At 40.0% G+C, this 14,312-nt stretch overlaps 1 protein-coding gene across 6 annotated transcripts in view; it reads left to right on the top strand.

Annotated features, from left to right (window-relative positions):
- Positions 1–8,628, top strand: part of mpp2b (MAGUK p55 scaffold protein 2b) — a 47,103-nt gene extending 38,475 nt beyond the window's left edge. For all 6 annotated transcript variants that reach the window (XM_080873133.1, XM_080873132.1, XM_080873136.1 and 3 more), the window contains 8 exons: positions 107–334; positions 3,604–3,735; positions 3,819–3,921; positions 4,943–5,011; positions 5,118–5,279; positions 5,419–5,621; positions 5,933–6,061; positions 7,208–8,628. In XM_080873133.1, coding sequence (XP_080729259.1) covers positions 107–334; positions 3,604–3,735; positions 3,819–3,921; positions 4,943–5,011; positions 5,118–5,279; positions 5,419–5,621; positions 5,933–6,061; positions 7,208–7,384 — 1,203 coding nt within the window. In that variant the 3' untranslated portion in view covers positions 7,385–8,628. The remainder of the gene's footprint in view (positions 1–106; positions 335–3,603; positions 3,736–3,818; positions 3,922–4,942; positions 5,012–5,117; positions 5,280–5,418; positions 5,622–5,932; positions 6,062–7,207) is intronic.
- The last annotated feature ends 5,684 nt before the right edge of the window (positions 8,629–14,312 follow it).

Here is a 14,312-nt window from a genome sequence, read left to right as displayed (position 1 = left end):
CCACTTTACAGTGGAGGACATTGCCAGGCTGTCCCCCTGGGTCTCCTTCTCTAGTTAGCCCGCATGAAAAATAATTATTACACTGAGACTCTGTACATGTGCACAGGGAGTGACTTTTCGAGTAGAGAGCGGCGAGCTGGTGATTGCCAGGATCCTCCACGGTGGCATGATTGACCAGCAAGGTCTGCTTCATGTTGGCGACATCATCAAGGAGGTGAACGGCAAAGAGGTCGGCAACGACCCCAAAGTCCTCCAGGAAATGCTGAAGGACGCAAGCGGCAGCGTTGTACTGAAGATCCTGCCCAGCTACCAGGAGCCGCACACACCTAGACAGGTCGGTCATTTTTAGGAGTGTTTACAAAGCAAACCCGATTCAAGCTTTGCTTCAAATCAAGTTAAATCTGTGCAGTTAAAACTTGTTCTGCAAACTCTGCTGCATCATAGCTGTTGCTCTTTGATCACACATGAAAGATCCCCAAAATACCTAAATGGCACAAACTGGAGCTGGAAATAAATATAAAAAGGACACTTTAATGGAACTTTCTGTGCTCGAAATGCTTTGATCTTCCACATTTAAGCTTCTGTTTTTGTTAAAGTAGAATACATTGTGGAATAAATATTGCATAAAAAGATTCAATTGATTTAAAAGTATACAGTCATTTTCATCAGTAAGCACCACTTAATGTCCTCCCTGGCATCCACCCTGCTATCTATAACCTTGCACGCTGTGCCAGGAATCATTATGTAATCATTATGTAATACCATAATGGGACTTTTTAGATAACACTGGCTATTTAGCTTTAATATGTGCATTACAGCTTTGTCACTTATCCAAATGCAGAGCAGTTTTCCTGCACCCATGCATAATGGATCTGTAATTGAAATCGTCATGAGCAAGCTAGAGAAAGATCTCACAGGCAGCTTATAACGCAGAGGATCCCCTTCATATGTTTGCCTTTTTTTTCATTATTTCAGATGCCACAGTTGATTGACTATCAAATGTTTGCAGGAAATTGCTTGGTGTAGTGCTTAGTTATTAGTTGATGTCAGTGCTCTCCTCTGGTTATGTTAGCTGATGAGCATTAGCTTTCTAAGAATCAGACTCTGATCAAACTGAAACCCGCTCACCGAGTTTAGTATTGAGGGGAAATTGAAAGGTTATCTTGCCTGGTAAATTTTTGCCAATAGGATGCAAGGATGAGAGGATGCAGTGTACACAACACTGCTACTGATTGGCCTCTGCGAAGAGGAAAAATGCAGTGAATCTTGAGAAGCTGGACTAAATAAATTCTTTATGTCTAACCAACATATACAAGAACATCGTTTATAAGAAAAGAATGGTAAATGGTAAACGGCCTGTATTTGTATAGGTGAAAAAAAATCCAGCTTATATATGAGATTATACTATAAAGATAGTTTGCAGTTAAACTGTTTTTGTGTTCACCACTGTTGGGGGAAAACTCTGTAAAAAACCCAGGAGAAATAAAGACACAATGAGACAAAGTTACTTTCTTTATCAAACGTGTACACGGGTGAGCTGCTAAGAACAACTCACCCCATGCACAGTGGCTTGGTAATTTTTATAGGCACAGAGCACAGAGACAGTGAGAACAGGATAACAAATAATAAACAGATAAAATAAAACAACTCCATATATGGTGCTAGTCTCGTCAGCAGAGAGCTAGGGAAGATAAAACAATCTAAAACAATATGTCCCAGAAACAAGATGTGTTTGCTGGGAAAGTCTAAAAAGATAATTCTAAACTAATCTAACCATAGGCAGAGGGCAGACAAAAGGCATCTTTGTACATTTAAAAGAAGGTAAAGAAACATAGAATCATTTTTCCTGTAACAACCACCTACTAGAAATGTATTTTTATAGTCCTTTAGTGTGAAGAAAGCTGTGATTTTACAAAGCTTACGATCTCCTAATTTATTGGTTCAGACATGCATGACAGAATAAACTTTAATATCTTTGGTTTAATTTTCCTCCTGAGGAAAAAGATATATCATGAGGACAAAATTTTAAGACACCTGTTTCTGACTAGATTTGTGTGAAAAAAATGTCTATTTCTGTCTATTTCTTAATTCCGGGATTTAATTAATCAAATACAAGCGATGCTTTGGCCTCAGTGCGTGCATCAGGTTACTGTCACACTAAGACGGGTTTCTCACTCTCATCTTCACACATGCACATTTGTAAAGGACCAATAGTATCACGTTTAAACCACAGATAGCATAAACCAACATGGTGATGTCTGAAACACTCAACTCTATGACTTCAGAAACCAGTGCCTGTCTTTTATACTGTCTGTGAATTAAACTCATTAGGTAAGTTTAATTCCAGGGGTGTGTTTTATTCCAGAACCACGATCTGTTTCTAAACCTAACCTCATTAGTTTTGGTGTAAAAACCAGACCAGCAGCTGAACATGAAAGTAAACAAAACAGCAGGGAGTAAAAACAAAACAAAACAAACTCCTTGAAAAGACTACGGCCAACAAATCACCATCCCTCCCTTATACACTCTAATGTGTCAAGGCACTGACTTCAAAAGACACCTTGTGCGTATCTTTACGATGGTAGCAGAACCTTACAGAAGTATTTCACACATTAGGATGATAGCACCCTGCACCAAAAGACAGCGTTCAGTCTGGCAAAATTGCTGAAAGAGGGCCTTCATGTATAAGAGAAATCACCTCCTTTCCATTCAGCACCTCAGAAGAGTCTATCCTCAGGTATAGCTCTTCATGGATTTCAAAAGATGCAGATTTCTTTGTAAGAATACATATCTCCGGCATACATTATGGTCTAAAAGCCTTCGCTTTGTTGAGGGTTTAGTTTTCCTTTTTTCTATGAAAGCTGCCCTACTTAAATACTTAAGAGAAATCTGTGCGCAGGAGACATTAAAGAATGATTGGTTGTGCTCGCACAGTTAAGAGCTGTGTAGGTGGACGCACAGCGTATGTGGTGTCGATGCTACGATTAGAGTTGTACCCAGAAGTCTCAGTGTAATCCAGCTGTCCAGGCCTGGAGCTTGGTTGTAACGCTGGCGACTAAACTCAACTGACAGCTCGCTTTGGCTAAAGGAGAATATGCGTTTGTCCGTCTGTCTGTCGTGTCCTTACAGAGGGAAGGACGCACGCACGCAAAGGCAGTACGGTACAGGATGGCAAAGCCCATTTTATGTTCATGCATCAGTTCAGAAAAGAGACGACGTCAAGCGCAGAGGGGGGAGGAGGGGATGGTTGCCATGGCTACAGATTTTGGCTCTCTCTTTATTTCTCTCTCCCTCTTTTTCTCCATGTTTTTTTTTTTGTTGTTTTTTTTTGTCTCAGTCCATCGACTCCTTGTCCTATCAGTGGGGGTTGGGATAGATGGTTTGGTTTATGAGCTGAATCCTGCAGGCTTGAGCTGTCGGAAGAGCGAGCTGGGAGATAGGGAAGGCTTTACATGGGCTAGGGCTGTTTCATATTGATGGACAGTCGGTCATCCAGACCATCTAAGCCGATCACGTGTACACACAGGAAGCATCACGATTCTATATTCGGTGTAAAAGGTTTGACTGACATGTTCCCTCTCTCTAATGTAATTATTCATTCAGGCCTTTGTGAAGTGTCACTTTGATTACGACCCGTCTCATGATAACCTGATTCCATGTAAGGAGGCGGGGCTTAGCTTCAACAGTGGGGACATTCTGCAGATCTTTAACCAGGAGGACCTCAACTGGTGGCAGGTTAGTACAGCCACATGTGCGTATTTTAGTCACATAAGATGTTTCAATTTGTTAGCCGCTTCATGTGCGTTTCCCCTTCGTAGGCCTGTCATATAGAAGGTGGCAGCGCAGGTCTAATTCCAAGCCAGCTACTTGAGGAGAAGAGGAAGGCTTTTGTGAAGAGAGATCTGGAGCTCGCTACTACAGGTACACCTATTAGCGGTATGCAGCAGAGCAGAGAAGCGCTTCTCATTATGCAGATTCGATACAGGCTCCTCACTGCACAAACACCCCGGCAACAAAGCCAACATCTGTTCCTCTCCATATCATACAAGTGCTTCATCTGGCGCTGTTCGCTCATTCTCCTCTCACCTCTTCAGTCTGCTCCTCAGTCAGAGAGCGCTGATCTGGTAATGAGCATCGGAGTGACTCAGGTGGCCTGATCCAATCTGTTGGTTATTAAGCTGCAGGGTCTGACATTCAAGCGCTACCCCTCCTCGACAAGAAGGCTTGATTGAGGAGCGGTGATAAGACAACGGTCCGTAAAATCTGATCAATAATGATCTCTCCTCTCATGAGACGTGGCGTGAAAAGAGGCCGTGTTTCTTTAGATTTGACTGCTCTGCTCTGCTCAGTTGCAACAAAACAGGTGGTGAGTCATAGCCAGCTGCATACCCTTCACTTGTAGAGGAGAGGAAGATGACAGTCCAACTGTACTGCCCTTGGAGCTCAGGAAGGACACAGCTGTCTATCAGCATGTTTTCCACATACACCAGCAGAGAGAGAATGAAACATTTGGAAATTGATACAATAATGTTTATCCACTGATCTATATAGTTGGGACACAATATTTAATAATTAGAACTATAGCTGTTCAGAACAAAGTCACAATTATTTTTTGCCCTACTTTGACAAGGTAAATTTGTCATCAGGATAGTACTGAGTATATGAGTACTCGTGATTCCAAGTATTACTTTCCTTTTAGAAGATACTCTCTCCTATGCCAAATAATCTGCCGCACAGACGGTCAGCAGATCGTGCAGTCACAGGTGTCCCTGGCAGCAGATTGGTTGTATGCAACTAATTAGTATTGGCGCACAGTGCCATCTAGTGGTCTCTGTAAAACCCTCCCATGCTTTACATTTTCATCAGCTCTTGGAGTGTTTTCAGAAGTATTTTGTTAAGTGGTTGAAGGTTTGATGTTGCTTTTCTCTCTGCTCTGTCTCAGGTCCTCTTTGTGCAGGAGTGGTGGGTAAGAAGAAGAAAAAGATGATGTATTTGACCACCAAGAATGCAGGTAACTTTATATGAGCTTTGGGCAAAATGATCCACTACCTTGTGATTTTTTTATTTTATTTTATTTTTTCTTGTCTCAGTTTGACTTATTATTACTTCCTGATCAGAATTTGATCGTCATGAGTTGCGGATCTACGAGGAGGTTGCCAAAGTCCCGCCCTTCAGGAGGAAGACTCTGGTTCTGATCGGAGCTCAGGGTGTCGGCCGTCGTAGCCTGAAGAACAAACTGCTGGTGTCAGATCCCCAACGCTATGGCACCACAATCCCCTGTGAGTAAAGCTATCATCACACGACGCCATACTCACCAGTAAAAGCACAAGCAGGTTTTTGTTGTAGCTGAAGTTGAACCTTTAGTGCAGATCAGTTTAAAAAAAACCCAAGATGTTTCTGTTTATTGCAATGACCCAGTCACCTCTAGAAAACCAAAGGTGGATGAGAGAGATGGCCAGATGTACTCCTTTATGAGCCGCAGCGAAATGGAATGTGACATCAAAAACGGGCGTTTCCTGGAGCACGGCGAGTATGACGGGAACCTGTATGGCACAAAGATCAGCTCCATACACGATGTGATAGAAACAGGAAAGATCTGCATCCTGGATGTTAACCCACAGGTAGAGGAAACAGCTTTACCTTCTTTATTTGGTTACACTTTAATTTCTCCAGGATAGAACACCTTGTGGCTGCTGAATTGCTTTCAGTCTTTTCATCAATGTTTATCCAAGAGGATCTCTTAATGATCTGCATCCACTCAGATAATTATTTTTACACATCTTATTAACTAAGTCAGAGGAAGACGCTGCAGGTGTTTTTTTAATGGGATTCTTAGCTTTTCTATTGGATTTGTTTGAGTGTTTTTGCTCATTTGCGGCAAAGGGATGCAGTGATTGTAAAACATCTGTACTGTTTCTGCTTTTCTCTTAAGGCTATTAAAGTCCTGCGGACATCTGAATTCCTGCCCTACGTTGTGTTCATCGAAGCCCCAGACTTTGAGGTCCTCAAAGCTATGAATAGGTCGGCAATTGAGTCAGGAGTTGTCACAAAACAGTTAACAGTAAGTCTGTGCTTTCATTCGTTCTCTACCAAGATCATTAGAGGCCCACAGTAACAAATGAGATGTAGCTGTTGGCTCTATGGTTTGATGCGACCCCTGTGTTGCTGGAAACAGCTCATATCAGTTACTCTGGTGGAGCATTCAAGATCTGACAACATCTGAACCAAAACATTTGATGTGTTCCGGTAATTTTTTGCGCAATGTAGAAATATATATTTAAACTTGTAGCAAAAGTCTTTGCACATTTCCACCCCAAAACACATGTTATTATTTATTTAGTTAAGTTATTTCTTATTTAAACTGACTTTAATGCTTTCTTTATGTGCTCCTTTGGTGCACTCGCTTCCACTGCCGCTGGTATATTTAAATTGCTCACCTGAAGTCCTGACAGGTTCTAAACATTTGAACTGTGTGTGCTGCAATTTCACTTTGGACCTATAATTGGTTCAGAAAGCAAACATCACACTCCGTATCAAATGAATCCTTCATGTTAACAGAGATCATATCTCAAACCTCAGTCTTCGATTGAGTGTCCGAGCCTGAAGGCAGGTTGCCTGAGGTCAGGAGAAACACACCAAGGACACTTGTCATTTTGTGCGAGCACATTTGTCCTCCAGGGTCAGGTCATCAGTGCAGAGGAAGTATCTGAAGCAGGACATGCAGCAGAAACTGTGGTTCACACTGTTCACACAGCAGGAGTTTTCTTCACAATCATTGGTCATTGCCCACTCTACTCACCAGATTGAGACTCTTGTGACTGTCTGCTCTGACAAAATAAAATTTTAGTTGAAAAGTAGCTGTTTGGACACACCTGCATCACACACCAAAATGGGGAAAAGGTCGTAGCATGATTTCCAGAGAGCACTTTAGAAATAGAAACCTCGCTGGAAGCAGCCCAAAGAGGTGACCTTTAAGGAGAAACCGATCAAATTGACTTGAATCAGGTAGAGTTGTAAAAACTTTATGACCATGACTTGTTGTTGCATGGATTTTTGCAGTTTGAAAAATATATATTGGATTTGCTCGCTGTGGGTCGTGAAAGTTCTCTGGTTTCTTAACATTATGTCCACTCCCTTGGTGTCAGTAGCTTTAACAGTGTTTACAATTCTGTCCTTAAAGCACTTCTCCCTGACACACTCCTTTCAGGACTCAGAACTAAAGAGGACGGTGGATGAGAGTGAGCGCATCAAGAGAGCCTATGGACATTACTTTGACCTTTGCATCATAAACGACGGCCTGGAGGCGGCGTTCCGAAGTCTACGGCTTGCGCTGGAGAAACTGTCGACAGAGCACCAGTGGGTGCCTGTCAGCTGGGTTTTCTGATAGTCACCGAGAGCTCGCCAGCAAGGTGCCAAGGTCACAGGCCAAAGGTTGAGGGACGATACATCACTGGTAGCTCCAGAGGGGGGGTGGGGTGGGTTGTTTCCACATGCAGCTATTGGTGGCAGAGGCGTGTGGTGAAGAAGCGGATACACTGCAGAAGACCAGCCTCATGTAGAGCATTGTTTTTTGTACAAAGTTAGTGTTCCTCTGTTGAGCCTAAGGTCAAGTTGTACTTTATTTGTCAGAACTGGAATAAAGCTCTATTGATGTTTGTAAAGAAGGACTTAGAGGTAATTATGAGGTTCAGTGCAATAGTGCGAGTGAGTGTGCGTGTGTTATCATAAATGTGGATATAGACTTAGAGTAATCCATATGTTTTGCAAGTAACAGTGCTATGTTGGAGGTTTTCCTTGAAGGACATTTAACGTTTTAGCCTTTGAATCTTAAATACTTTATGTAGTGTAATGTTTACATTGGATCGGTAGGACAGATTGGTTAAGGATAAAAGATACCAAATGTCATATTTGTATCAAATTCTCTATATTTTATTTGATCATACAGTATGATTGTATGTGTTCAGAACTGTGCGTAATCTCGTTTGTGTCCACAGATTTGAAAACTGAACAGCAATAGATCATTTTGAAGATACATGCAATACACACGAGATACCCTAATGTGCACACACACACTCTCATATATATATATATGTATATGTATACAGAAACAGAGTGAGACCTTCTGCAGTATTCCTGAAGTCTCAGTTTGTTTTATTTGCTTTTCAATGTTGAATACGTTGAACATTTCCTGTCCCGTGCTGGTAAAGCTCTAGTTTGTTTGACAGTTAAAGGATCCAGCCAGTGGATCACAGCGTGTCACTTCTGTCTGCTTGATTCTGTCGGACTTGTATTTGTAGCACTGAGAACACTTAAGCTCTATTAAGAAAAAGAAAGAAAAATACCTGACGAAGTAGCCTACAGTATGCACTGATTGTGTAATGAAGGCGAACGTGTAACCTAACATTGCTGGTTGGCTAGTTGATGGAAGTTTTTTTGTTATTTTGATGTACAAACAGTAAAAATATTTATCAGTGGCTTCGATTTAATGCTTACTTTTGCCTTAACATGGTTGAAAAGCCAAGGAAACGCTATATTTTTTCATCATGTAACATTTCACTTCTATCACTGTACATGTTACTCAGAAAATTAAAAAAAAATTCTGGCAACGTATTCATTGTTTATGTTATTTTTCCTTCAACCTGTACGTACTGTATTGTAATAAAGAGTATATAATGCAACATATAGAAATACATGGTGCTTTTATGGTTCTACCAGGGATCTACTACACTGTAGTCTGAATCTTCCTGTAACGACTATTAAAAATTGAAATAGAGAATATGCATAGTGCATAATCATTTTTAAACTTGAAGTTATATTCAATAAAAGAGAAAACAACACTGTTTTAAATGCATATATGAGACATAATACATTCTGCTGTTGTTGACAGTTCAAGTCGAGTGTAATCTGTGTGACCTCTGAGGATTTGGGTGAGCAGAATTATTGCCCGAGGATGATGGGGTTGGTTGTTGATGTCCAGTTGGTGTTGTCCAGTAATGAGGTGCCAGAGGCAGCATTATTGGATACATGTCATAGGCAGGCGGTGGGCTACTTGGGCAGACACCTATGAGCCTGGGATCAAACTGTAGGAAAGTAGAGTTCAAAGTTAGACTGTCCGTACACAGTTCAGTTTGAATTTATGGCACAGTGTTTAATTGCATTGCCTGTAAAGCTTTTTCCCAGCTTTTCCCAACACTCAGTAAGCTTTAGATTAGTTCAATCACTGGAAACATCTGGAAATGGGAAACGATTGTGTGCAGCCAAGAAGCAGTTCTGTACACAAGCTTGTTTTATGTTTTAGTTTTTGCAGTGATTAAGCCAACATAAATAAACCAGCGGTTCACTGGTGAGTTTAACAGCAACTGCTAAATGAGCCTTATTGCTTTATTTTGCCAGACTCAGACTGTTTTCCCTGCAGTCTTTGTGCTAAGGCTAAGCTAACTGGAAAAGCTTTGTGTTTTCAAAATAAAGATAAAAATTATGTTGGTTTTCTTACTAGTTTGTAGGTTTGAAATTAATAACCAGTGCTGTGTGAAAAGTGTTTTTTCTCTTGAAGACATTGCGGTCCTTTCAAGATAATGCGGGCTGGAATTTAATCATTTCATTAATTTATTTTTTCTGCAATTCAAATCTCTGTAGGACAAATCTGTTTGTTTTTTTCATTTATCATTTGCTCATGCGGGCATATCCATCACATAGATGTGCACCACAAAGGCTTACATGCACTATATGAACAAAGTAATGGGGCACCTAGATATTACATCTCAGCCATGGTCATCCATGCCATTAAGCTCAATTTCTGCACATCATGTGCCTCAGCATTCAGCAACCTCCTAAACTTTATATGGTCTGCCATTTGCTGCATAAATTTTTTTGGTTCCCACATGCTTCTACTTTGCATTTGATAAGGGAAACATATAGGTGGGAAAACATTCACATTCACTTGTAATGGTGGCATCTTGGGATGGTGGGATGCCTTGAAAGTTTGGAAAGAAGGCAAGTGGACTTCTTTTTGGTTTGTGAAAAGGCTAACTCAAACAACTAATGGAGAGTCCCAGGTATTTAACCTTGGAGGTAGCCCTGGGGGTCATTGAGCCATGATTAATCATCTGAGTCGTTAGAGTCATATATACTTTGTTTTGCATCGTAACGACTCAGATGATTAATAGTAGGTCAACAACCTCCCAGGCCACCTCCAAGGAGACACACCCCACTAGAGAGTAAATACTCCATCTGCTGTTTTAGAACTGAAGAAGCCTCTTGGATGAAAGGTGAAATGTCTTCACAAATCAAAGAAAAGAAGCCCAGTTTCTTTCTTTTTAGTCACTCAAGACTACCATTAGTAGTCTGTGTGAATCTACACAGGCTTAATAATGGAACTGTAGTTCTGTCTGTTACTTTTTACCAGGTTTCACCACTGGAGACAGATCCATCCTTTAGGCTCATAGCTCAAATCAATGTGCAATGTGAATCAGAACCTAGCTATAGAATTTGGTCACGCACCAGTGAGTATGGTGGTGGGAAATCCACTGTGCTGTAGCGAGGAGGATCATAACGTGTGTCCACTTCTGCCTGATCCGCCGGCAAAGAAATGGGTGATGAAGAATTGGTGTCATCTTGCATCGGTATGGTGACATTAAATTCTGCTCTTTTCTTTTTTGCATGGATATAGAAGCAGAATAGTATGCCAGCTACAGCAAGGACTAAGACTGGGAACCTGGGAACACATTCATACCATTTTAAGATTTAATAATCGGCAATCCCCTTTGTTTATAGAGATTTTATCTTGACAAAACAAAACAACTCACATATATTGAAGGATATTCACCGCCTCAGTCATTGCTGGAATTGGGTCCATCTGCAGGCATTACTGCAAGAATGAATTACTGAATTCAATTCAATATTAGCGACAAAACCCAACAACAGTTGCCTCGAGGCACTTTACTTTGCAAAGTGAACCAGAGAAAACCCCAACAATCATATGACTCCCTATAACTAAGCATTTTGGAGACAGTGGGAAGGAAAAATTTCCTTTTAACAGGATGAAACCTCCAGATGACCCACGCTTAGGGAGGGCCATCTATCGCAACGGGTTGGGGTGAGGCAGACAGGACAAAGACACGCCGTGGAAGAGAGCCAGAGATTAATAATAATAATTAAATGGAAAGAGATGTATAAACTCTAAGCCACCATGCAAAGAAAACCAAAAAAACACTTTAGTTCTCTCAGTAGTTACTTCAATTTGACCTCAGGTTATGACAAAATTATTATTAAAAAAAAATAGCTGTAGAGAAATTAACATGATGTAAAAACAAAATACAAATAATGTCAGGCAGCACGGTGGCACAGTGGTTAGCACTGTTGCCGCACAGCAAGAAGGTCCTGAGTTCAATTCCAACATCAGGCCGGGGTCTTTCTGTGTGGAGTTTGCATGTTCTCCCCGTGTTTGCGTGGGTTCCCTCCGGGTACTCCGGCTTCCTCCCACCGTCCAAAGACATGCAGCTTGTGGGGATAGGTTAATTGGAAAATCCAAATTGTCACTAGGTGTGAATGTTCGAATGAATGTGAGTGCGAATGGTTGTCTGTCCCTGTGTGTTGGCCCTGCGACAGACTGGCGACCTGTCCAGGGTGTACCCTGCCTCTCGCCCTATGACAGCTGGGATAGGCTCCAGCGCCCCCCGCGACCCTGAAAAGGATAAGCGAATGGATGGATGGATGGAGATGTATAAACACATAGTAAATGAAAAAAGCTCCACACCACAATCCACTCATGTCAAATACAGACTTTCATTAACTGTGATAAATCCTTGAAATGACAATCATTCATGATTTAATCTGTATTTACTTGGTAAAAGAAATACATAAATAAAAAAATGTATAATGTCCGTGCTACTCTACATGATAATAAAACAATAGGAAGGTCTTCCTAACATAAATCATAGAGATAAAGCTAACAAAAAGCATAGCATCATAACGTAATGATGTGTCTCCCTTTACATAATGCTTTATGTGAGCATATAGGAACAGTTACTATATGAGACTTGAAGTACTGACTTTAAGTTGAAGGTCTACCTGTAGTCACTCTATTATTGATGTGTTTGTCAGCAGCCTATAGAAGAAGCAGACAGTATCTCCCTTTGTGCTGCACTGAGTTTTAACAGATCGCACCTGTCATCCCATAAAAATGACACTTAGTACAACTGTAGGTAAAAAAAATAAAAACAAAGTTGATTTTACAGAATTTTTACATATGACACACCAATATGAAAACTTGATTTTAAGCCTCATTCTAATATTATAGTAGCATGAGCTTACCGTATTTCAAAATGCAAACATACAGAAAGTGTCATGACCTGTCGCTTGTTATAAAAGATAATATGTCACTTAGGGAGGCGCAGTGTGAAGAGCTTTTACTGCAATATGGTCTTTCTTAAAGACACAGCAACACAGGACTGAATAAAACCATTGTAAATTAAAGCTTTTAACCGCCATTTATAAACCTGTCATATCTTATACAGGAATACATATTTTTAATGGTGCAATGCATCGTGGTCATAGTGTTTCCCTTCACATAGCTATCACAGATAATCTAAGATATCCTCATACAATTAATTTATGGTTTCTCATCATTTTTATGCAATAAATAAATAAATAAATAAATGTTAGAAAGACTGTTACTTCTAACACAATACATTTTGCAGTATTGAGAGGAAAATTCTGTTTGCATAGATGATGTTTACCATTTACTAATATCATTCTAACGCCAAAAAACCCACACATGAACAGGTGAGTCTGTAATACTTTGAGTCCTCCATGTCTTATCACTTAAAAGAGTCTAAAAAACAATTTTTTTGTAGATATGTGATATTTACAAATTTGGAAGCACTCAAAATATTTAGATGATTGAAATACCTGAAAATTGTAACTGACCAATATCCTTGCCAGACTGATTGCCCAATCCCTCTGTTGGAATATATTAGTTTTATTTGTAGTGTTTACATGTTAACACCTGTTAAATGACATTATCTGGTTTTCTTTTAATCCCTTTTTCTTGTGGCGGTTGAACTATTAAATGTAAGAGATGTGGACTGTGACATAAACCACTGTACACCCTGATAGAACAAAGAATGTGTATTAAATATCACTGTATTTAAAGCTGAACGTCAGGTACAAAGGTGGAGCCATGTCAGCTGTTAATAAGATAATTATTAACTTAATTATTAAGATGATGTGTTTTTTTTTCTCAAAGATTTATTTATTGCTTTTCCAACAACATTTTAACCAACAGGAAGACAGACTTCAAATAAAATAGAGGAGGAAATTAATAAAAAGAATTGAGTGTATAATAATGTATGTACATCGTGTATGAACAGTGTTGGGGAAACACATAGATATAGTTACACATACTCTCCCATGTAGATCATTCAGATATTATTCCAGAAAAAAAAATTATATATAGATAAGTAAAATAAAATAAAACAAAGCAAAACAACCCCCCCCCCCCAAAAAAGAAATAAATAAATAAAATAAACAGAAAAAACAAGGGGAAGAGACAGTGCTCCATAACACAGTGAGACACTAGGTTTAAGTGCATTATTCCAGGGCTTCGGGCTGAAGTTTAGTCCAAGGGTGTCAAGTTAGTTAGAGAGGCAACAACCTAACGGTTGCAACAATAAGCTGTGTCCTCTTCAGTTCCAGTCCATTTAATAAGATGATGTGTAACTCAAATAGAAACACTCTCAGTACTGTGATGCTGTCTGTGAATATTGCTCTGTCATAATGCCTTGACTTTTATATATGTACGTATATAAATTAAACAGTCATCCTTGGTCTTCCTTTGAAAAACATCAGGTCAGTTTTTTTAAATGTGAATTTGTTGTGAAGCAGGATTATTACAATTAAACAGCAAAAACAAAAAAAAACTACAAGAAAACTTTTCACCAAAACATATTTTACGTGTAAGTGCATTAGTGCATTTGAGCAAATTCGAAATGAACTATGTCAATACAGGATTCTTTCTCCCACAATGTGGAATTACAACATTTAATCTAAAACAGATACCGAATGTCCCGAATGAAACTTATGACCACATACATGCTCATATTTTGGAAAGGATGGAAGAAGGCATAAATGGTTATGGGCTGAGTTAGGGTGATGATGGTGAACTGATGTAGGGTGGTGGTGCTGGTAGTAGTAGTGATGGTAGTGATGGTAGTGGTGGTGGCGGCGCTGGTGACTGGTTGAGGCAGGGTGGTGGGTTGATGTAGGGTGGTGGTGAAGGTGGGTTGATGTAGGGTGGTGGTTCAAGCTGAAAA

This window comes from Rhamphochromis sp. 'chilingali' (genome assembly GCF_963969265.1).
Source record: "Rhamphochromis sp. 'chilingali' genome assembly, chromosome: 22".
NCBI lineage: Eukaryota > Metazoa > Chordata > Actinopteri > Cichliformes > Cichlidae > Rhamphochromis > Rhamphochromis sp. 'chilingali'.
The sequence above is the reverse complement of the archived record's forward strand: the minus strand, read 5'-3'. Positions and strand labels throughout refer to the sequence as shown.